Consider the following 25217-nt stretch of genomic DNA (forward strand, 5'->3'; position numbering starts at 1 on the left):
GATAGCGGCGTCAGTTTTATCGATAGCAGAAAACTATTATTACAGTGGGCATGTTAAGTGATCTCTATTTCATCTCTTCAAGAGGTGTATATAAATTATTATTTGGTCAATAATTCCTCTAATAGAACTTTTATTATTTGGTATTCGGGTATATCAGTATCTGCCAGTTCGAATCAACTTAGTGTACATTTCGCTTCATTGAAATGGTTAAGCGAAAATAAATGATAACAGGAAGAGTTAAAGTTGAACTGAACCATACATTGAAATGTTAACTGAACGTCCCATATAATAACTTGTGTTACGTAACGAAGGAAAGGCAGATCGCTAGTAAACAACGAGGTTGCGTTCAGCAACAATATCAGGAATATAGTGCGTGAGCGGGTTATGTCTGTTACAAACCATTACGTTTTATCGTTATTATTGTTATGAAAGTTGTAAATTTAGTATAATAGATATATATTCAATCAAATTATTAATAATTCAAACAAAGAATCTGATAATTACAGTAATTACTTGTCTTCATTATCATCTTTCGGGAAATTCGACAGTGAACGCAGCCATTGGAAAACGTCTTCGGAAATATTAATGTCCTGAATTTAATTTAATAGATATTCATTCAAGCAAATTATTACTAATTCAAACGAAGAATCTGATAATTACAGTAATTACTTACATTTATTATTATATCATCTCGGAAATTCTATAGTGAACGCAGCCATTGGAAAACGTCTTTGGAAACGGGTGAAGTTGAACACTACTGTCAGTCGCCTAAGCTATGTAAGTAACAAGGTCATTAAAATTGGATGAAAATCTTAGTTTTATAAGGGTTTACGGTTATTGACTGCATGTTATATATGTTGGACCGTAATGTTGAGCGCTTATAGAGTAATATTGTATTACTAACAGGTGGTGTTGTACGTTTCGATTAGAAAAAAAAATCAACATAACTTTCGTAGGAACTGTTAGCTAGGCATCTTGGCTTAACTAACCTAGTTAGCATATATAGTTTCAGGGGTAATTCCTCTTTAGTTAAGTCTTAGTTCACATATGGTAACTTAGACGTAACCTCAGTAGACATAACTGCTGTAGACATTAAGATTCTTGGGTTAGTAACAACCCTAAAGGCTTTTTTAATATTACGTAGCTTAAAGGGTTTCAGTAAGTCAATAAAGTGAGGTCTACGTAAATTTCCTCTATATGATACTGCCAAATATGTGACCTATATACCTGCCAACAATTTCCAAATAATGGTAACGTGGGGTTGGGGTGGTGTAGAGTTGAAGGATCCCGTCCCGTCAAGCCCTCCTTAAGATCACATTGGCACGGGTAGAGTTAAGGGGTTTGTATATGATAGCAGCCACCTGTATGTATGACGACGTCCGACTAAGAATATGACAGTGTAAGGGGGTGCGCAGCGGGTGTTAGGCCCCCCCCCCTGTTAGGTAAGTAGGTAAGGACATGGCTTGTAGGTTAGGTTAGGGGGGAAGGAACTAGCTGCTAATATACAAAGGCTCCGGGTACGTTTGTAGATCGTTGGGTCACTAGTTCTGCCGATTACACAGATAATGAGTCCTTCCGAGTCGTGTTCGTTGTCACCCTTGCTTAATTAAGTGTATTTATGAGATTTGTTGTTCTGCCAAACTAACGCTAATTAGTTGCTTGCTGGTCTTTATGCGTGTTGGGTCACTTCGCTCGTAATTTAATATTATCTCCTGGCTTCTTGGGTCTGGCAAGGGTTACATGTTACACTCGTTTGCCACCGGGTGAGAATTTTTGTGGAAAATAATTTAGTGACTGGACATTTTTCAATATTAATCTTACCCGATAATCATGTAGCTGTCAACTCTGTTGCCGACAGAAATCTACGGTCGGGATACGCCAGCGATCGCTATACAGGTGGGGGTGAACACAACAGCGCCATCTGTGGTCAGGTACTCCAGTACTTCTTGTCAACACCACCTCAATTTTTCCTCTGTCGTGCCTCCGGCTAGACCTACATGGATACGCTGTTGATTCTGGAGTTATTGCTCACGATTTGGTGATGTATTTGCTCTAGAGTTTAGCCTTCGCTATTCAGGAAGCTTTATCATTAGCTTAGCAAGTTTTTGGAATTAATTTGATTTAATTTTTGATTTAATTTTGGTGACGAAGAGAATATGAACTCTCTCACTTTTAATGGCCGACCCTTCTCTTAGACGGAAGTGTTGGTGTCGAAGAGAGTATAGACTCTCTTTCTTAATTTTGCTTAACAAAAGTTATAGATTTATTTTATATCTCTCCGCCTTTTATAGGCCTCTTCGATTAACTTCCTTTTATTATAAACTTATTAAAATTAATTTTTATATTTGTTTATATTCGACCTTTCCTAATAGTAGGCGGTCTTTTCTTGGAACCGAAGTTAATTAACATTGAGCCCGTCATTTCGTTTTTACCTGTTAACATATTATGCTATTTTAATGTTTTTGAAAGAATTTCTTTGATAGTCTCGTACTGTTTTCAAAGTTGAACTAACGTTTTATTTGTCTCTGCAGTTGTTGACGTTCAGAACGTTCAACTTGCGCTCTATCGTTACGATAGAGAGAGAGTATTCACGGTGTCACGTTGCAGTAAGAGTAAACCGATTCTAGCGTTTTGTTCATTCTTTCTTAGCTTAAATGGTTTTAATTCTAATAAAGGAACTTTTTATTTGGGAAATCTTTCAGTTTTTTTCCTTTAACAATAATATGTTTTAACGATATATATAATGGGGCTCATCTCTCAGGTTCTAAGTCAAGAGAGAGAGAGAGAGAGATAGAGACGGAGGGAGAGAGAGGAGGATAAACGTTTCGTTCAAGCGGGTAACGTTGTTATCGTTTTTGCTCTTCTCCCTAGTCTCTTTAGGGGAAAAAGGTAAACGTTTCTAGAGTTTTATTCTTGTTCCCAGGCTTTATGCGGTGAGAGATTTTAAACGTAGTTTATTTGATCTAGTGTTTAGTCTCTTTTCCAGCCACTGAATTATTTATCTTTCATTATGTTTTTCTGTTACATTGTAATACTGTTTTCGCAATTACTAACTTTTAATGAAGGATAGAATTGCGTGTTTCAGGTACAAACCACTTAAAGTTTCGAGTTCAGTGAAATAAGTGCAAACAGAAAATCAAAAGTGATAAAGTGATATGCGCAAAGTGTTACAGTGTTGCGTTCGAGGGTTCGTCTGTTCGTGCCAGTTGTTCGCCTAGTCTGGGACCTCTTACAAGCTCCCAAGCCCAGGGGAGAAGTAATGTCGAAGGACTTATGGGTTCATCAGGCCTTGATCAACGAACAGACGTTTCCCTCCGTGGTTTTGGGTGTATCTACACACGTTGCCGACGTGATCACCCCACCCACACAAAGACGAGAGAGCCCGTTTATTCCTCGTCTGCGGAAGAGGTTTCTCGCAGAAACCATGGACCAAATCTTGCAGCTTTTAAGTGCAAGTCGGTCCCTTCCGCGCAAGTCCAACTCCTAGGTGGTGCCATTAGCACTGGGTCAGTTCGGACTTGCTGCAGTACGACAACTGCACACCTCCCAGAGAGGCAAGGTGGTACCGCAACAGGCAGTAACTCCGTCTGTTGCCGCACCAGCTGTTTTAGACCCTCAGTCTCAACGGACAGTAGCTCCGTTTGTTGTTGTCTTTCTTAGACTCTAGTGGTCTATGCTGCAGACAATGCAGTCTCAGCTTGCGGTGTTGATGCAGGAGTTTCAGGCAGAGAAGGTTAGCACACCTCCTCCTGCGAGCGCTCCTCCACCTCTGCGCAGTCCACCCTGCCAGACGTATGATGTTGAGGCTCCTCCTGCCTCCATGCGTGAGCTGCCGCATTGGGAGTTGCCAGGTACCAGCGCTATGCAGCAACCTCCACTTTCCTTGAGGCAGGAGCCTCTTGCTATGCGGCAACCTCCTCAACCCTTGAGGCAGGAGCCTCAACTCTTGAGGCAAGAACCTCAACTCTTGAGGCAAGAACCTCAACTCTTGAGGCAAGAGCCTCAACTCTTGAGGCAAGAACCTCAACTCTTGAGGCAAGAACCTCAACTCTTGAGGCAAGAGCCTCAACTCTTGAGGCAAGAACCTCAACTCTTGAGGCAAGAGCCTCAACTCTTGAGGCAAGAGCCTCAACTCTTGAGGCAAGAACCTCAACTCTTGAGGCAAGAGCCTCAACTCTTGAGGCAAGAGCCTCTCTCTGCGCAGCTACCTCCTCAACCCTTGAGGCAGACGCAACTCTTGAGGCAGGAACCTCATGCTATGCGGCAACCTCCTCTAACCATGAGGCAGGAGCCTCATGCTAGGAGGAGCCTCATGCTATGCGGCATCCTCCTCAAACCATGAGGCAGGAGCCTCATGCTATGCGGCATCCTCCTCAACCCATGAGGCAGGAGCCTCATGCTATGAGGAGCCTCATGCTATGCGGCATCCTCCTCAACCCATGAGGCAGGGACCTCATGCTATGCGGCAACCTCCTCTACCCATGAGGCAGGAGCCTCATGCTATGCGGCATCCTCCTCAACCCATGAGGCAGGAGCCTCATGCTATGCGGCATCCTCCTCAACCCATGAGGCAGGAGTCTCATGCTATGAGGAGCCTCATGCTATGCGGCATCCTCCTCAAACCATGAGGCAGGAGCCTCATGCTATGCGGCAACCGCCTCAACCCATGAGGCAGGAGCCTCATACTATGCGGCATCAGCCTCATACTATGCGGCATCCTCCTCAACGCATACGGCATGAGCCTCATCCCTTGCAGCATGAGCCTCATCCCATGCAGCATGAGCCTCATACCATGCAGCATGAGCCTCATCCCATGCAGCATGAGCCTCATCCCATGCAGCATGAGCCTCATCCCATGCAGCATGAGCCGCACGCCATGCAACATGCTCTGCTTACCTTACAGCATGCTCTACATACAGCATGCTCTGCATACAGCATGCTCTGCATACCTTACCGCATGCTCCTCAGTCACACATCTTTGGTTGTTGCCAACTCACTAGACTGTCAAGCAGTTTCATAACGTTGCCTTCTAGTCTGCTGCTTTTGCACCAGTGAAACCCTCACTGAGAGAACTTAGCTTTTCTCGGATATGGTTCCTGTAGATGAGAAAGTGCTATTCTCCCTCCTTCTGATATTCCCTTGAGGACTCTGTCATTTGGAGAGGAGCCTTTAGCTGCTTAGCCTCCTATGGACTTTTATTTAAGCATAACATGCTTCCAGGGAGGGTAATGGTTCCACTTCAGTCGCTAACCCCGTCTGTTACCACACCTGCTCCCATAGACCTTGAGCTTTGTTGCAAGACATGCAGTCCAAGCTTAGTCCTTGTTAGAGGATTTTTTTTTTTTGTTTACGGAGTCAGTGTGTCACTGGGAAGACGTTCAACAACCAGCAGAAGTGACTTGTTGTGACGCAGTGCGGCAACCTCAGCAACCCGATAAGGAGTTGTCTGTACGACCCAGACAGTCTAGACAGCTTCGGGTTGTCGCTGTACTTCCTCGCTTCCCCATGGTTGACAGTTCACAGACTGTGCAGCAGTACCATGATCTTGTGTCCGGCTCCGTCAGACGACTAGCTTTTAAGAGCTCCCACAAGTCGTCGCTGTCTGGAGATTCTCAGATGGACTATGGATCTGACCAAGGAACTGGGCCTCCTGGTCAATTTTGAGGAGTCCCAGCTCGTCCCATCCCAGACCATTGTCTACCTGGGTATGGATCTTCAGAGTCGAGCTTTTCGGGCTTTTCCGTCGGCCCCAAGGATCTACTAAGCCCTAGAATGCATCCAGAGCATGCTGAGAAGGAACCGATGCTCAGTCAGGTAGTGGATGAGTCTAACAGGGACACTTTCATCGCTGGCCCTGTTCATTGAGTTAGGGAGACGCCACCTCCTCCCCCTTCAGTATCATCTAGCGGCTCACTGGATAAAGGACATGACGCTAGAGACGGTCTCAGTTCCTGTTTCCGAAGAGAGGAGGTCCACTCTCACGTGGTGAAAGAACAGCTTTCTTCTCAAGGAAGTCTACCTTTGGCTGTTCAGAAACCCGACCGCCGTCTCTTCTCTGACGCATCAGACACGGGCTGGGGTGCGACTTTGGACGGACAGGAATGCTCGGGAACATGGAATCAGGAGCTAAGGACACTTCACATCTATTGCAAGGAGCTGTTGGCGGTTCATCTGGCCTTGATAAACTTCAAGTCCCTCCAGCTTAACAAGGTGGTGGAGGTGGACTCTGACAACACCACAGCCTTGGCTTACATCTCCAAGCAGGGAGGGACTCATTCGTGGAAGTTGTTCTAGATCGCAAGGGACCTCCTCATCTGGTCAAAAGATCGAAAGCTCACGCTGGTAACGAGGTTCATTCAGGGCGATATGAATGTCATGGCAGATCGCCTTAGCCGGAAGGGTCAGGTCATCCCCACAGAGTGGACCCTTCACAAGAATGTTTGCAGCAGACTTTGGGCCCTGTGGGGTCAGCCAACCATAGATCTGTTCGCTACCTCGATAACCTAGAGGCTCCCGTTGTATTGTTCTCCGATTCCAGACCCAGCAGCAGTTCACGTGGATGCTTTTCTGCTGGATTGGTCCCATCTCGACCTGTATGCATTCCCGCCGTTCAAGATTGTCAACAGGGTACTTCAGAAGTTCGCCTCTCGCAAAGGGACACAGCTGACGTTGGTTGGCTCCGCTCTGGCCCGCGAGAGAATGGTTCATAGAGGTACTGCAATGGCTGGTCGACATTCCCAGGACTCTTCCTCTAGGAGTGGACCTTCTACGTCTACCTCACGTAAAGAAGGTACACCCAAACCTCCACGCTCTTCGTCTGACTGCCTTCAGACTTTCGAAAGACTCTCAAGGGCTAGGGGCTTTTCGAAGGAGGCAGCCAGAGCGATTGCCAGAGCAAGGAGGACATCCACTCTCAGAGTCTATCAGTCTAAAGGGGAAGTCTTCCGAAGCTGGTACAAGGCCAATGCAGTTTCCTCAACCAGTACCACTGTAACCCAGATTGCTGACTTCCTGTTACATCTAAGGAACGTAAGATCCCTTTCAGCTCCTACGATTAAGGGTTACAGAAGTATGTTGGCAGCGGTTTTCCGCCACACAGGCTTGGATCTTTCCACCAACAAAGATCTACAGGACCTCCTTAGGTCTTTTGAGACCTCAAAGGAACGTCGGTTGTCCACTCCAGGCTGGAATCTAGACGTGGTCCTAAGGTTCCTTATGTCATCAAGATTTGAACCTCTCCTATCAGCCTCTTTTAAGGACCTCACATTAAAAACTCTTTTCCTCGTGTGCTTGACAACAGCTAAAAGAGTAAGTGAGATCCACGCCTTCAGCAGGAACATAGTTTTCACATCTGAAACGGCTACATGTTCCTTGCAGCTCGGTTTTTTTTGCTAAACGAGCTTCCTTCACGTCCTTGGCCTAAGTCGTTCGAGATCCCAAGCCTGTCCAACTTGGTGGGGGACGAACTGGAGAGAGTACTTTGCCCAGTTAGAGCTCTTAGGTACTATCTAAAAAGGTTATAACCTTTACGAGGACAATCAGAAGCCTTATGGTGTGATATCAAGAAGCCTTCTCTTCCAAGGTCTAAGAACTCAGTTTCTTACCTATTCAGGCTCCTGATTAGGGAAGCACATTCTCATCTGAAGGAAGAAGACCTTGCTTTGCTGAAGGTAAGGACACATGAAGTGAGAGCTGTGGCTACTTCAGTGGCCTTCAAACAGAACCGTTCTCTGCAGAGTGTTATGGATGCAACCTATTGGAGAAGCAAGTCAGTGTTCGCATCATTCTATCTCAAAGATGTCCAGTCTCTTTACGAGAACTGCTACACCCTGGGACCATTCGTAGCAACGAATGCAGTAGTAGGCGGGGGCTCAGCCACTACATTCCCATAATCCCATAACCCTTTTAACCTTTCTCTTGAATACTTTTTATGGGTTGTACGGTCGGCTAAGAAGCCTTCCACATCCTTGTTGATTTGGCGGGTGGTCAATTCTTTCTTGAGAAGCGCCGAGGTTAAAGGTTGTGATGAGGTCCTTTAGTATGGGTTGCAGCCCTTTATACTTCAGCACCTAAGAGTCGTTCAGCATCCTAAGAGGACCGCTACGCTCAGTAAGGAAGACGTACTTAATAAAGGCAGAGTAATGGTTCAAGTCGTCTTCCTTACCAGGTACTTATTTATTTTATGTTATTTTTGAATAACTAATAAAATAAAATACGGGATACTTAGCTTCTTTGTTAACATGTATGCTGGTCTCCACCCACCACCCTGGGTGTGAATCAGCTACATGATTATCGGGTAAGATTAATATTGAAAAATGTTATTTTCATTAGTAAAATAAATTTTTGAATATACTTACCCGATAATCATGATTTAATTGACCCACCCTTCCTCCCCATAGAGAACCAGTGGACCGAGGAAAAAATTGAGGTGGTGTTGACAAGAAGTACTGGAGTACCTGACCACAGATGGCGCTGTTGTGTTCACCCCCACCTGTATAGCGATCGCTGGCGTATCCCGACCGTAGATTTCTGTCGGCAACAGAGTTGACAGCTACATGATTATCGGGTAAGTATATTCAAAAATTTATTTTACTAATGAAAATAACATATTACACTAGGTAAAGATATTTCAAAGATAGACTATATTTTAATTTAGTGAAATTGGATTAAATGTCCTGTAACGTCCTGTTTTCTATGCCAGAGCCAAATTATGTCCTCTGATCTACAAATGCACTGGGCTTTGGAAAACAAAAATGATTGATTTTCATAGCCTAACTCATGCTACTAATTATAGGTAACCAGGCGCTACTTTGCTTGGGGTTGCCCTTTTCAGACCACGCACCTAACCTGATCTAGTGGGCTGAAAGTCATATAGGAAAATAGTACTTGACCCCAATATTTCCCTCAAGGACTCTAGGCTAACTGCTTCGGGCAATCCCCCCACCAGCCTAACCTAGCGTAGAGCACTAAGTTAATGGGTGAAATAATTGTATGCTTTGTAACCTTGCCTTTGTTAGCCTAATTTATGGTGCCAGGTCTTAATGAACTGCCCCTGGTACAGCCTCCCACCCTAACCTTCTCTAGAGTGTCGTAAATTGTAAAAGTAAAATACGGGAGTGCATCCTTTTACAGTATAATCTTGCACACTGTGTTCTGCTTATGATGGAGGCATCCCCTGGTCCTTGCTCTAGTCCTGAATCGAGGACGTCTGCTTTGACCCTTGAAATATTTACATTAGCTTGTCAAGTTTTTAGTTTTTTTGTTTTTTGTTTTTGAGATATTCCTAAAGTCAAATAGTAAAAACTTAATTTTCCAAATGTTTATATAGTTATGACCGTTAAGTATTGAGAAAGTATAATTACGTAATCACTATATACAATACTGTGTACATTCTAATTAAATTTTATCCTATTATTGTAGTTTTAGTCATACAGTCTATGAACTTATTGTCAGATATAAATTATTGAATTAGGCGTTTCAAGAATATTCTATTTTGCCAAGAAAATTAACCGATTGGTTAACAAGTTACGTGTCTAAGTCTAGGAAGCTGATGACACTCGCTTGCATATTCCCATAGATTCCATGTTGAAGGCGATGATCTTTGCTCCAATGTCGAGGTATGTTTCACACTAGGAGTGAAGAATATATCTTCCTATTCTATTACTGTATTTGGACTACTCCCTCAAATTGGGTACATGCATTGGAGAGTTTGTTAGAATTAACCTTATAAAGTTAGCTTGCCTACATAGATATAGATTTATTTGTGCAAGGCCCTTCTCTTTCTTTCAAGGTGGATTGAAGACTGTACAGTATTGAAAAAAATTCTAGTTAGTATTAATTGTGCTGATACCCTACAATTTGTGTAGTCTCTCATCTACGTTACCTTTTGTTAAACGAGGACTGCATTAAAGCCAGTGGAAATGCCATGATGACAGCTTTACTTTACTTTACTTTACTTTGACGATTGTTTTTCCGGTCCTATACAGCAGGAGAACCCTACTCTTTACAGGACCCCCAGTGTCATTTTATCTTTTTTGTTCAGAGTATTCAACATTTCATATAATGTATTGCTCGTTTACTGTTAAAGCGTCGCTGTCAAAAGACTAGCAGAATAAGAAAGTCTTCAGTTTCCTCTTGGAAGCCTTAATGTCTTCAGTCATTCGGAAGTCTCGTGGGAGCTTATTATATGGTCTTAGGGCCGCATATTTAAAGGCTCTAGAGGCTACAGTTGACATATATCTAGGTTCCAATAGTTTGAAATCATCTGTAACTATTCTCATGTCAACACGTTGGTTATTTGGTTATTAATTCAGTGTGACAGCAAACAGAATTTTGACGTGTATTGTTATTATAATGGTGTTAAGATACATCGATTACCCATTTAGTACTGTTTACCGTGAATTTATGCATTATCATTTGGTTGGGTAACTGCTTAGAAATTTCTTAGGCTAGTACTAAACCTTTGGTTAGATACAGTAATTGGTCCAGTATCTGGAATTGGATATCTCATTCATTCGTCTACCATATATTCTTCAAATTGTAAGAACAAATATGTCTGGCAGGTAAATCACTCCCTTTCACAAGTTGTCGGGTATCAATATGGTTTACTGTCTAATATAATTTTTTCTATATGAATAGTATTCATCTTGTGTGACAGACAAAGGCTCACATGTGATAGAGGTTTACAGTATTATACATCATTTTTTTTAGCACCCTTTACAGACAAGGTTACTGAATAGTAAAGATTTGAATACCATAAATGGAAGTCCTTTGAATGCATTCTTGAATTTTATGTGTCATTGCTGTAGCTAAGTGCCCACTGGAATATTAAAAACTAGGATTGAGTCACTCATATTTGTAGAAATATGTTAATTTTATGTGATAGAATTACACTAAGTTTGAGTTTTTAACTTTGAAAGTAGTAGTTGAATAGCTGTTAGTAACTTTGGACAACTTGATAGTCAGGTTTTGAATTTTGAGCTAAATGCTCTAAACTCTCTTGATGCCTTATTGGCTTAAATGATCAAAACTCCCATGTGGATGCTGTTTTGAATTTTGAATTCAAATTGTCTAAACTCCCTTGATGTTGTATGTCATGAAAAAAAAATTTATATTTTATACTGACTTTGATGTACGGTACTAATCTTAATAATGATCATGCTACTAACAGATAAAATACTGCTGCAGTATTTCATCTCCCCTATTTTTTATAGTTAATTACAGGACAGTATAAAGTTCTCAAAAGCAGTTTGAAGGTAATGAAATTTGTGTACAATTGTATGTTTTATTTTATCTGACTGTACAATTCATGTTCTTTCAGGAATATCGGTAGCATAGGCAGATGGATTAGTAAAATTAGTAGCCAGCCGATCAGAGAGAGTTTGACAAGAACAATGGCTAGTGCCGTGGAAGGATCATCCAGCAGTGGGGGCGATAAGAAAAATCTTTTGGCCACAGAGAAATCGCCTTATCTTTTGCAGCATGCTACAAATCCGGTTCACTGGTAAGAGCGTACATTAGGCAGATTCGTAAAAGATTTCATCATTTTTTATATAAGTTCCACATCCTCATCTTCCATTTCTGTTAGTGGGAAAGTCATGGTAGACAAAATGAGGACAAGAAATGGTTTTCAGGTAATGCTGTATCTACAAATATATAAAACTTCCTCCTACAGTAGCAGGTACAGTATTAAGGGCTAGAGAAAGACTAGTTACTATCTTATTGAACTGGGAAGAGACTGCAAAAGTACTGTTAGTTAAGAAGATACCCAAGCTTTACAAAGTTCAAATATTTATTGCTAAAGTGTGCTGGAAGGTTCTTATCACAAATAAGAAAGCAATTGAGTGATGTGGTGTTTAGAGGATGGGAAAGGGATATTAGAATACTGTATGTTTTGTATACAAAAGTAGATGCTGCCAGTAACCTAATGTTACAGTAGTAATTTTTTGCTGTTGGTGTACCTCGCAAGGTATATTTTAGGCATTTAGATTTAGGGTCCTTTGCAGGATACCTTCAATCCATAGCTGTAATGATTTTTTAGTCCTCTACTATACCTCCATTTTTTTTTCTTCTTTTTCTTCTTCTTCTTCTTCAGCCTAGTAACTTTTACATGTACCAACTAGGGCCAGGGGGGTGAGGGATAATGTCCATTACACTTGGTTGTTGAGTGGCATCCCTGGCCTCACCATCGGGCTGCATGGCCCAGATTCATCATGCTTGGATGCAGCAGTCATGTGTCAAAAAGTTTCAGCCAGTTAAAAGGACTTACAAGTTACCTTTGGATAGGTCTCCTACATAAAGAACGAAGGATTATCTTTGTAAAGGAACAAATGACAAGTACAGTACAGTACAGTAGTGGAGACATCCGGGAAAGGACGGAGAAGTTTGTTTATCATATCATTTTAGGTTTTATGATTACAGGGTGTGTGATTATATATGCGTGCCTTAAATCCACTTTGATGGTGGTTTTGTTCAAAGTAAGCTTATACTTAAGTGTAAATTCTCTCCTGTTACGTTAGTGAATTGCACATTTACATTATGCCCGTTACTATATAATGACTTTTTCTCTCTAGGTACCCTTGGGGTAAGGAGGCCTTTAGCGATGCACATAAAGAGAACAAACTTATATTCCTTAGTGTGGGATACTCAACATGCCACTGGTGCCATGTGATGGAGAGGGAAAGTTTTGAGAATCCAGAAATTGCCAAAATCATGAATGCCAATTTTATCAATATCAAAGTTGATCGAGAAGAGAGACCAGATGTTGATAAAGTATACATGACTTTTGTTACGGTAAGTATAATTTAATCAAATGTGTGTATGACTACTTAAGTTTTGCCCAGGATTAATTTTTTTTTTTCAAGTTAAACCAATACTGTAATCTACAATGGTTTATTTGTAGTAGTCTCATTTTCCAGATGCTACTAAAAAAAAAAAAGAGCCCACCTCCCTTTCATAGTTGTGCACCTCTGCACCCATAGTGGCAGATATGGTCATTCTTTGTGTTTTATTGCATTACATGTCTACAACGCGGAGAGTTACTGTATAAAGAAAATTTTATATGAATATTTTATTGATAGTAATTTTATCGCAAATCCATTAATTTTCTTCGTATGTGAATAGCTTTTAGATAGAAAGGACATGATGCCCTAACAAGGATTTTAACTAGGTCCAGTGAAACTGAATGAAGGCAAGAAATAACAAAGTTCTGTTGGAGATGTTGAATTTAGTAGATAGCACAGTCCGCCCTCCTCATTCACGTGGGTTAGTTAACAGAGACGGTCGCGAAAAGCGAGAATCCGCGACTACTTGCCTTTGTAGGGTAGGTTAACTCTTAACCTACTGACTCACTATCTGTGCATGGTCAACTAACACATTAAGTAATTTATTGACTGCCTAATATTGTATTGTTTTTACTTGGTTTCTATCATGGCCTTTGACTGGCCAGACAGTACTATATTGGATCCTCTGGTTACAGTTCACTTTCCCTTTGACTGTACATACACCGAATAGTCTGACCTATTCTTTACAGATTCTCCTTTGTCCTCATACACCTGACAATGAGATTACCAAACAATTCCTATTCACCCAAAGGGTTAACTACTGCACTGTCATTGTTCAGTGGGTACTTTCCTCACGGTAAGGGTAGAAGAGACTCTTTAGCTATGGCAAGCAGCTCTTCTAGCAGAAGGACACTCCAAAATCAAACCTCTGTTCTGTAGTCTTGGGTAGTGCCATAACCTTTGTACCATGGTCTGTTGTTAAAAAACTTTTAGTTTATACTGTATAGGAAATATTTATTTGTTCCAACACAAAATACTTACCGAGAACTACTTTTCTTGGAGTCACTTGTGAATCCCTCAATCTCGACCAAGGTTTTTCCCGCCGTTACCCCCCTTACTCCGCTCTACATAGGCTTACCCCCGCTGCTAGAGAATGCGCCCTGAGGGCAGGATTAGGGCAGGTCACTGCTTCTCTGGGTCAGCGTCCTCATTAAGTTCCTTGGTCGTGAGTAGTACACAGCTCACTCTCGTCTCTCTCGATCCTTTGGCGCGTTTGTGTTCCACGTGTTTCCAGCGTGGGGACTTGTGTTTTTGCGTAGTGCGTTATTCGCAAGTGTTACAGTGCGTTCTCCCTGTGTATATCCCCAGTGTACGTATAGCTCACTAGTGTTGTGCCATTCGTGTGCGAACGATGGAGCATGTGCGCCGTTGCCCTGGGCCTAGAGCCGGAAAGTCGTGTGGGGCTTTCCTCTCAAAGCCAGAGGTAGACCCTCACTCCCTTTGTTCCACGTGTAGGGGGAAAGTTTGCTCCTCCGCGGACACGTGTCCGGAGTGCGTAAGTTGGGATGATATCCAGTGGGTACGCTACGGTACCAAAAAGAAGAAATCTTCTAAGCGTTCCCCCAGGAAGATTAGTGTCGTTTCTTCGTTACCGTCGGCCAGTGATCGGTCCGACGAAGCCTCGGCTTCTCCGTCTCCTTCGCAGAGGAGAGGGCAAGAAGCCTCCAGTGTTGTAGAAAGTCAAGGCGTTCTTCCCAGGGAACCCAGTGCGAGGGAAGAACCAAGGGCGGGCCCCTCTAGGGCTAACGAAGGGTCCGGTAGTGCTTCGGGTGAGTCAGGCCTTGTGGTGGGGGGCCACGCGTCCTCTGAAGACCCCGTATGGGGCAGTGTTGTTGTTTCAGTCTCTCCTCCGCCCTCGTGGGCCGGTGCGTCGGGCTCTCCCCTGCCAGGGGACAGCCAAACTAGGGTTCGCCGCCCGAGTAGCGATGCCTTCGGGTGGAAGTTGCCGAAGACGCCAGGGAGGTCACCGCTAAGAATGGACGTGACCCTGGACCCCTGGCCCCCTGGCATGGATAGATTAGACTCTGTGCCGACGATCTCCACGGCGGTTCCCGAGGACTTCCTCCAGCATTCGATCTCGGACGCCCGGCGGCGAGGAAATTCCCCCGCGGATCACGCTAGCAGCCGTTACGCGAGGAACGTGGCGCCGTCGGACTCGTCAGAGGTAGACTCATCCTCCGAGGAAGAAGTCAGGGGGAAACGACGCAGGAGAAGGGAGCTGTCCGAGAGCGAACATTCCCGCTCTAGGTCAAGGTCGCGGCCTAGCAAGAAGCGCTCCCGCTCCCATTCCCGTAAGTGTAGGAGAAATGTCTCGCCCGGGGGCGCCTGGGTCTACGTACTTTCAGGAGAGTCCAAGAGGCTCCATTCACCAGACCCTCGTTCCAGTGAACGTGCGTCTAGGCTGCCGCTCTCTACGCACAGCCTAGAACCGCGCGACCTGGCACGCAGGAAAGACCTCTCACAGAAGCATAAGTCCTCGAGGCCTCCGGTTCACCCCGCCCAGCGGGGGGAAACGCGCTTCTTTGCAGGCAGCCTGACCGAACCAGCCCAGCTGGTGCGGTCATCGAGTAAGAAGGAACGGTTCCCGTTGTCGGGTCAGCCCACCGGGACCGTGACTTCCGCTTCCAGAGCCTTCGGGCAACCGAGGGCCGTCCCTGAGCCGGTGGTACCCACCTTGCAGCGAGATCCACCCTCTTACGGAGCTCCCTACGGTTACAGGTCGGCCCCCCTGGACCCAAGGGCGGGACGACCGGTCTGCCGAAGCTCCCCCGTCGGAGGACTCCGCATACAGAAGAGTGGTGGGCCTCATCAGGAGGCACCATGGGATTACAGAACCCTCGGCGCCTAAGGGGGATTCCTGGAGATCAAGCCTCCTGAGAATTACCCATCACGCCACCCTTCCGAAGTCCTCCCTGGCCCTTCCTCTTGCCCCAGACCTAGTACTAGGGCAAGAGTACATAGACAACTTGGTGGCCAGCAATGTGGAAGCTCCCAAGTCCCAGAGTGCCTCGAAACTGCTCCAGGGCCTCAAAGCACAAGGGAAAGTATACATTCCAGAAGGGCGGCGCCCAGGCCCCTGTAGAGTGGACCCGGCCTTGGACATCCTAGGACAAGGCGGCTCAGACGAAAGGGCCTCGTCAGCCCCGGTTTCCTTCTCTCCTACGGAAGCCGCCATGATGGAGGAAATGTCGCGGGACCTGGTTAACGTCTCCTCATGGCTGGACTGGTGGGCCTCCACTTTAGTAAACGTGCAAGCCTCCATCGACCCCGAAGATCCTGAGCAGCAGAACCTCCTGACGGACCTTCTCACCTCCGGGGGGCAAACTCTGAAATTTCTATCGTACCAGGCGCTCGCCCTGACGGCCAACTGGGTACTAAGGAAACGAGACACGGTACTAGCTAAGGTGTCGAGGAGGATCCCGGACAGAGAGGCCCGAGCTGTTCGTAGCCTACCCTTGTGGGGTGAGTCTCTGTTCCCATTAAAAGAGCTGGAAAACCTAATGGAGAAAGTGTCCAAGAAGAAAGAGGCCAACGTCCCCAGACAGGCGTCATCTAAAAGGCCGCCATACAGGAGGGCCGCCTCAGATAGCGCCGTGACTCCTCAGGCCGCCCCCAACACTTCGAGGAGGGACGCCCCTTCCTCCTCCTGGACAACAACTCCTCAGCCCTCCCGCAGAGGAGCACCAGCTTCTTCCAGCTCCTTCAGGTCGGGTTACTCCGCCTCTAAGAGAGGCAGATCAGGCCGCCCCTCTAGGAGAAGGTAGAGGGAGAGGCCCCCTACTCCCGCCCAAGCCTCGGGTTGGGGGATGCCTCAGACCGCATTGGCAAGCATGGAAGGCACAAGGAGCGGATCCTTGGACGGTGTCCGTCCTGAAGGAAGGCTACAGGCTCCCCTTCATAGCGGACCCACCCCCTCTTATTCCAGCCAGCCAGACAGAATGGTTGGCCCCCAGGGACCCGATGAAAAGGGCCACCCTTCAAGAGGAGATTTCCTCCATGTTGGAGAAGGGGGCCATGGAAGAGGTCCTTCTCCCAGGCCCAGGCTTCTACAGCCGCCTGTTCCTGGTAGAGAAAGCAACGGGGGGGGTGGAGACCCGTGATAGACCTGTCGGCCCTCAACAAGTTCGTCAAGAAGACGGACTTCAAGATGGACACCCCAAAATCCGTCCTGATGTCCTTGAGGGAGAAAGATTACATGATGACGGTCGACCTCAAGGACGCATACTTCCAGATCCCTGTCCACCCGTCGAGTCGGAAGTTCCTCCGGGTAAAATGGGGTTCCCAGATCCTGCAGTTCAAGACCCTTTGCTTCGGTCTGTCGACGGCCCCTCAAGTGTTCACGAGGGTCTTCGCGACAGTCTCAGTGTGGGCTCACGAACGGGGTATCCGTCTCATCAGATACCTAGACGACTGGTTGCTCCTTTCCAACTCAAAGGCGCTCTTGGAGGAGCAAGGGAGAAACCTCCTCCAGTTCTGCAGGAATCTGGGAATCGTAATCAATCTGGAAAAGTCGAACTTAACACCATCCAACAGAATGGGATACTTGGGGATGACGTTGGATACCGTGCAGGGGAAGGTTTTCCTCTCGGAAGACAGGATACGGAACCTCAAGCACATCATTCAGCCGTTCCTGTCAGAACATTCCAGGAGGGCGAGAGACTGGCAGAGACTGATAGGTCACCTGGTCTCATTGGAGAAACTGGTTCCCCAAGGGAGGATGAGGCTCAGACCCATTCAATGGAACCTCAAGAGCCTCTGGTCCCAGACAGACTCACAGAAGGCGTTAATTCCAATCCTTCCAGACACGAGAACCTCCCTAGAATGGTGGCACTGCCAGTCGAACTCCCTCAAGGGGATGCCCCTCGGGTCCAGTCCTCCCGAGTACCTCCTGTTCACAGACGCCTCCAACCAAGGGTGGGGGGCCCACCTTCTGGAAGAGACAGCAAGCGGTACCTGGTCGGAGAGCGAAAAGCGTCTACACATCAATGTCCTAGAACTAAGAGCAGTCCAGAAGGCATGTCTTCACTTTGCAAGTCGGCTAAAGGGAAACACCGTGGCGTTAATGTGCGACAACGCCACGGTAGTGGCCTACATAAAGAAGCAAGGGGGCATGAGATCGAAAGAACTGTGCGACCTCGCCATAAGCATCCTACATTGGGCGGACGAGCAGCAAGTGGTGCTGCTAGCAAGGTTCATCCCCGGGAAGAAAAACGTGCTAGCCGACGGCCTCAGCAGAATGGGTCAAATAGTGGGGACAGAGTGGTCTCTACACCCAGAAGTAGCCAGACTCATCATTCAACGCTGGGGCTCCCCGGTGATGGACCTCTTTGCAACAAAGCTCAACACCCAACTACCGGTCTATTGCTCCCCGGTCCCAGACCAAAAGGCAGCCCTAGAAGACGCCTTCCAGCACAAGTGGGACAACCTGGACGTGTACGCTTTTCCCCCCTTCACGTTGATAAGGCAGGTACTCAACAGAGTAAGGGCCCCCCGAAACCTAAGGATGACTTTGGTAGCGCCCTGGTGGCCGGAGAGAGAGTGGTTCGCGGACCTAAAAGACCTAGCGAGCCAACCACCTTGGCCTCTGCCCGCCAGGTCAGACCTCCTGCACCAACCGCACTTCTTCAGGCTCCACGACAACCCTCTCTCTCTTCGCCTTCACGCCTGGAGACTATCGAGCGGCTCTTGAAGAAGGAGGGGTGCTCCTCCGCCACAGCTAAGAAAATGTCCTTATACCTGAGGAGATCCTCTACCGCGGTATACCAGGCGAAGTGGGCCTCCTTCACGAAGTGGTGCTCGGAGAAACACATTAGACCTCTTAAAGCTTCGGTCCCGGACATAGCTGAGTTTCTGGTGTATCTTAGAGATAAAGTAGGAATGTCAATCCCAGCCATTAAAGGAGTTCGAGCCGCCTTAGGCCAAGTCTTCCTCCTGAAAGGCATCGACCTGGGGACCTCGAGACACATAGCGATGCTGATTAGGAGTTTTGAGCAATCCTGCCCCCCTCAAGCTAGGAGAGTGCCCAGGTGGGACCTAGCCAAGATCTTGAAGATGCTAAGTCTTCCTCCCTTTGAACCCCTGAAAGATATCGGGGACAAAGACCTCACCCTCAAGACCGTCTTCTTGCTAGCCTTAGCTTCGGCTAAGAGAGTGGGCGAGATCCATGGTCTGTCTTACGACGTTTCGCACTCCAAAGGGTGGAAAGAAGTGTCCTTCAGGTTCGTGCCCTCCTTTGTGGCGAAGACTCAGAACCCAGCAGTCTGGGAACCGAGGTTTGAAGGTTTCTCAATTCCGGCCATTCCCAAGACGGGCATTACGGAAGACTTGAAGTTATGCCCAGTACGGACGCTCAGAAAATACCTGGAAAGGACAGCTCATCTCCGACCAGGTACCGTGAACCTCTTCGTTTCCACAGGTGTTAATAGGAAACAAGTTTCCAAGAACACCATTTCCTTCTGGCTGAGACAAGTCATCGCTAGAACCTATGAAGAGGATAGAATGGCAGTGCCAGGCACTCCCCACCCCCATGACATCAGGGGTCTGAGCACCTCCTTGGCCTTTGAGAGAAACATGGCGGTGGGGCAGATCCTGCAGGCAGGCACTTGGTCGCACCAGTCGACCTTTACTGCCCACTACCTCAAGGATTATTCAAGAAAATCCTTGGACGGATTCTCCATTGGGACAGTCATTGCCGCCCTCCAAGCTGTGTAGCGGTAGGCCAGAAGCTGTCCCCAACGGTGAACAAATTCTTCGCGACTACATCAGGAGAAAATCGCCAGAAGAAATTTTAAGAGGTGAGTCTTAGATAATAGCGTAAGGTTCCGCAGTTACCCTCACTCCGCACTCTGATAGGCCCCGCATTCCATAGCCCTCTAGGCACTATGTGCCGAGTCAAGTGTCAGAATAGCACTCCCGCCTCCTAAAGTATAAGTCTCCAAGAAAAGTAGTTCTCGGTAAGTATTTTGTGTTGGAACAAATCAAAAATTTTAAATAATTTTTATTTTTCCTAACATACTTACCGAGAACTACTTTCGGGTAATGGCCCTCCCTTCCGTCCCTGAGTGCCATCCTTCCATTGCCAAGTTGGGCTAAGCGACGAACTTAATGAGGACGCTGACCCAGAGAAGCAGTGACCTGCCCTAATCCTGCCCTCAGGGCGCATTCTCTGGCGGCGGGGGTAAGCCTATGTAGAGCGGAGTAAGGGGGGTAACGGCGGGAAAAGCCTTGGTCGAGATTGAGGGATTCACAAGTGACTCCAAGAAAAGTAGTTCTCGGTAAGTATGTTAGGAAAAATAAAAATTATTTAAAATTTTTGATTTTAATGTTATTGTTCTTAAAATATTTTCTTTTTCATTGTTTCTTTTCCTCACTGGGCTATTTTCCCTGTTGGGGCCCCTGGGCGTATAGCATCCTACTTTTCCAACTAGGGTTGTAGCTTAGTGGGTAATGATGATGATGATAATAATAATGATAATGATAATAGTAATAATAATGAATGAATGAATGAACACATTTCAGTAAGTGTACATTGTGTACACACGTGTACTTCGTACATGGTAAGACTACGGTACACATAACATGAGTTATCGCCACACTTATATTATACGTACTGTACATGTAATACATACAGTAACATCAAAACACTTGTTCCTATCTAACAACATATACATCTATTACTGTAATATATGCACAATACTATCACTACAGTACATCTTAATTAGCTAAGGTAATGCTCGTAAATGATTGCCATTTTCGGCAGTTCAACTCACACCATTCAAACACTCTACTCACGTAGCTTATATCAATATTACTACTGTAAAGTACGGTATTTTGTATACAATGCTGTACAGTAGTTAATATAAAAACATTAATATACTCTGAATATACTTACACATAAAAATTAAAAGTAAAAGTATCAGTACACCACCCGTAACCATTTAAGTACGAAGTTCTATATGCATTAAGTCTGAAGCATGATGCAACTCTTGAGCCGTTGACAGCCTGGCGAGTAGCGTAATGTAATGTACGTATCCTGTTTTAATCTGAAATAACTATTAACAGAGGATATACACAGGCATTTTTACAGCACAACATGATTTTGCACAAAAAGGACTGAAGCGGGAGACGCACGCATGAGGAGAGATGACACGAGACTAAGGCTGAGTCAGCGAGATGTGGGATGTTGTGCTCTGGGGAAAGGGAAACAGCATGAAGCATGCCGGATACAAAGGAGCGTTTTGAAATATTCCGGCCGCTCGAGTATTTATCTTGAAACCGTGAATAAAGGATTTTTTTAATTAATAGGTTATACTGTTCTCTGTATCGTGAATGGCCGAATCCACGAAGTTAGAACCCGCAAATATTGATGGCAGTCTGTATAGCTCTCAGACAAGGTGCTGGTAGTCAAGCCATCTGTGTACATTGATATGGATCACTGGGCAAATCCTGAACTTACATATCTTTACCACATGTTAGACTCATTAGATGAGGATTAAAGAGTTAGGGACCTCTTGCCTTGTGTGTCGCTGCTGCTTTTTGAAGGTGAGATGCTCTGCATGACCCTCCTCAAGTGCAGCGACACCATTGTTAACAATGATTATCAAGGCCATATTGCTGCTAGCAATAATTTCCAGGTTAAGGGATGGAATTTTGCTTTTTTGTAAGGCTAACTTGGCTTTGTCTTTGTATGTCTTCTTGGGTCTGCCAGGTCTTTGGTGTTTTTTATAGTTTTTTTTTGACTGCCATTCTTCAGTCATACACTCACATGATCAAGCTAGGATAACTTGTGTTTGTTGACTTTGGCCAAAAAGACAAAGGGGGACTCTTACTAAACCTTTAAAAAGGCTGAAAAGACAAAGGGACTCCAATTAAACCTTTAAGAATTCCAAAAAGACAAAGTGGGACTCTTACTAAATCTTTAAAAAGGCCAAAAAGACAAAGTGGGACTCTTACTAAACTTTAAAAAGTCCAAAAAGACAATGGGGGACTTTTACTAAACCTTTTAAAAGGCCAAAAAGTCAGAGGGGACTCCTACTAAACCTTTAAAAAAGCTGATAAGACAAAGGGGGGACACTTACTAAACCTTTAAAAAGGCCAGAAGACAAAGGGGGACTCTTACTAAACCTTTAGAATGGCCAAGATGGGCGAAGAAAGTAACCATCCTTAAGTGAAGAAATTATGGACATAATCAGTTATTAAAACTACACTAAAATCTATTAAGAAGATTGATAGCTTATAAGAATGAAAACATGATGATTATTATAGAAATGACCATACAAAATCAAAATCTTTTCTGGAGCAAGATTGTAGATGTGTGTGGATTACCAGATATACAAAGAATGACCAAATTCGGCACTGTGGACTGTGTGAAAAGTGGATGCACAATCATGCACATGGAAAGGGGAAATTCATTAAAATTGTCTTGAGGAATTTGCCAACTCACAAAAAGGGGCTATCATAAAGTAAGTAGGTTTAGAATGAAACAAATATGTTTTTATTTTTATTTTTAAATATTGAAAGTTAGTGTTTTGAATATTAAGTGTCATTTTCTGTTTGTTAATGTCATTTAAGATATTTTTCTTTATTCACATTTTTACCCTTTTGTAAATATTGTATTTTGAAATTGCATTAATTTTTTTGGTTGTCTTTTTCAACTGCTATCTAGTATAGGACATATTTTCTTATGTTAAATCATTCTAAAAAAATTTTCTTACAAAAAATACAAGCCTGGAGTAATTTTCTAAGGTGAAGAAGTCTGCGCAAGCCGGCATATGGTTATAAAGACTTTTAACAAGGTGTCAACAACTGTTACAGTTGTTACCAGTGGTAGTGGAGAGAAGCACTGCCCCTTGCTCACTCATGTTCTTCGATTTAATCTCAGCCTTGGTCGAAGACAAGACATCTTTCATGTTCTCACTGGCTGTCTAAAATTTAAAGTTTATATTTTTGCTTTCTAGGTTTAATCAGGTTTTGTTTACTTTCATGTCCGTGGATTACACGGACCCTCACAGTCTTTACCCTTCGTGCAGAGGACACTCCTACACGGAGGCTTCCCCTTGCCCAAAATGTAGGGAGTGGTCATCCTCCTAGTGGGAATGGTATGGCAGATGCAGGATGAAAGTGTCTAAAAGGGATTCTTTGTCATCAAGGTCTTCATCAAGGTCGAAGAAATACAGACTTCTTTCTTTCACCTCTGGTACCCTCCTCTCAGACTCTGTTTGATTGGTCTCCTCCAGGAAATGGTTGAGTAAGAGTGATGGCTGTTTGACCGAGTCAATCTTCGAGTCAGACTGCTTCTTCCTCCTCCCGTAGCATGGGGTAGGAAGCTGCTTCCTGGGGCTAAACTGTAGCGCAAAACTCTTTGCGTCTGCGCTGGCCGTCCTTGGGACTCTCTGGTCCCCTCTCTAAGGACTAGCTGGTGGAGTTGTTGGCCAGGGGTACAGGATAGGATATCCACTCCTACTGAGGTTGGCTTTGACACTTTCCCTTCTAGAGCTGAACAAGAGGGAGGGCCTCGTGTCCCCCCTGACCTTTGTCCTTCATAGATTCTTGCCCATCCGCAGGGTAGTTTTCGCTAGAGTTGCTTCCTAGTGCGCTCATCCTCCAGTGTCATTGCATATGCTAAGCTCGCTCAGAACAAGGAAGACTTTAGTCGCCGTCCCTTTGGGATTTTACAGCAGACACCCTCGCAAGTGAGAGAGGTTGTTTTCATCTGAGAGTTCACCTCCTCAGGATGCTCAGAAGCACCAGTGTCCAACTTGTACGCCAGCGTGCTTTAGCTCTTCAGACCTTATCTCTCAGGAGCTTGCAGATGATTCTTGCAACCTAGTGAGCACCTAACCTCGCTGCTGGTGTCTTGCGTAGCACGCCAGGTAGGTTTGCAAGAGCAGCACAACACCTGCACGCTCTGTCTCGCTCCTGCATAGGTGAGAGCGAGTTAGTCTTGCGCATTGGTCACTCGTGCGTCAATGATGAGCAGCTATTCATTGCGCAATAGCGTACAGGTAGTTGAACAACCTCTAATGGCTTATGATTGCTTGTGATCACCTGTTCCTGCACGGGCTGTGCTTGCAAACCAGTTTTGTGTACCTCTGGTGCCTCCCTTAGCAGGCTTGCACTCCAGCTCAGGAGTAGGTCGTCCACGAACCAGCTGCACCCAGGGTTATCTCTTTAGGCTCTCTTCTAGAAGATCCATAAAATAGTAGCCTCCATAGACCCTGCTTCTGGAAGGGTAGCTGTACAGCACAGTAATTCTCATGCTCTCTCTGACCCGAGGTTGCATTAGATTGTTGCCATCACCAGCTTGATGTGGAACCCAGGGTAGGCTCCTACTTCGGTGGTGTCAGATCCGGTGACGCAATCTCGCGACATCAGGGCCGTAAGTAAGTCCCTGGCGATCAAGAAGAACCTCTTGTGATGCAGGTATTTCAAGCAAGGGGTGGGGGGGAGACAAACAATATTCACCACCTACTACCAGCAAGACGTGACAGAGGTCCTTAGATACATTTTTGGTAGGACCTGTTATAGCTGCACAGTATGTGGTTTAGCTACCGTAGCTCCCCACAGGTCTACGTAATTACCAGTCGTTCAAGGGCGGAGGTTAGTGTTATTCTAGGATGAATAAAAAGGGATTGACTGGCATTTTCTTTTCTTCATCTTCCCCCTCTCTTAGGGTATATCATCAGGAGATCATGTTGGCTAGAATTTTTACAATTGCAGGTAAAGTCCCATTTTAGCTTTTAGCTAGAACACATTTGGTACACATGTTGCGCCCCAATCTCCTCATGGGGGGAGGTGTATGTTGGTTCTCAGTTTGTATAACCTGTTGTTAATACATAGCTTTGACAATCCCAGTTACATTCTTACACCCATTTTCCCTTTCACACGGGCCGTCAACCCACTGGTATTGACAGGCCACTAGTTTGTGTCAGGATAATCATCCCTTGGATTATCTTGCTCAAATACTGCAATCCTGGGCTGAAAGTTTTCAGCCAGTTGAAGGGACTGCCCCCTCACTGAAGTAAAGTACTCAGTGATGGTATTTTGTGTAGGAGCATATGGCAAATTTGGAAGTTATTTGTATTTTTCCCAACAATACAAACCTGGAGTTCTTTAGACATACTTTACCCATCATCACCTAACCCCCAGGAGGAAGTTCCATCTGCGATCAAAGTGAAGAAGGTATGAATGAGGTGGGGGGAGGGGGTTGTTTCTCTTTGCTACCATTGGTAACAAACATAAGTTGTCGTTGAGGTTGTTGATACCTCGTTAAAAGTTTTTATAGCTGTATGCCAACTATGTGCTGATTTCTTCTCCTATCTAAAGGACGTAAGGTTTGTATTGATAGGAAAAATATAGTTTTCAATATTAATCTTA

The 25217-nt window shown here is 45.2% G+C and overlaps 1 protein-coding gene across 5 annotated transcripts in view; it reads left to right on the forward strand.

Moving 5' to 3' along the window:
• Nucleotides 1-570: 570 nt before the first annotated feature.
• The window catches only part of LOC137653528 (spermatogenesis-associated protein 20), a 186066-nt gene continuing 161419 nt past the window's right edge, over nucleotides 571-25217 (forward strand). For 4 of the 5 annotated variants that reach the window (XR_011046508.1, XM_068387002.1, XM_068387003.1 and 1 more), the window contains exons 1-3: nucleotides 9578-9617; nucleotides 11321-11503; nucleotides 12573-12792. Coding sequence is in view for 4 of the 5 variants with exons in the window: in XM_068387002.1 (XP_068243103.1) it covers nucleotides 9583-9617; nucleotides 11321-11503; nucleotides 12573-12792 (438 nt within the window). In the remaining variant the exon portion in view is untranslated. Of the gene's footprint in view, nucleotides 778-9577; nucleotides 9618-11320; nucleotides 11504-12572; nucleotides 12793-25217 lie in introns of those variants that run through there. The other variant, XM_068387004.1, reaches the window with a different exon arrangement.

The sequence above is a fragment of the Palaemon carinicauda genome, chromosome 14 (genome assembly GCF_036898095.1).
Source record: "Palaemon carinicauda isolate YSFRI2023 chromosome 14, ASM3689809v2, whole genome shotgun sequence".
NCBI classification, from domain to species: domain Eukaryota; kingdom Metazoa; phylum Arthropoda; class Malacostraca; order Decapoda; family Palaemonidae; genus Palaemon; species Palaemon carinicauda.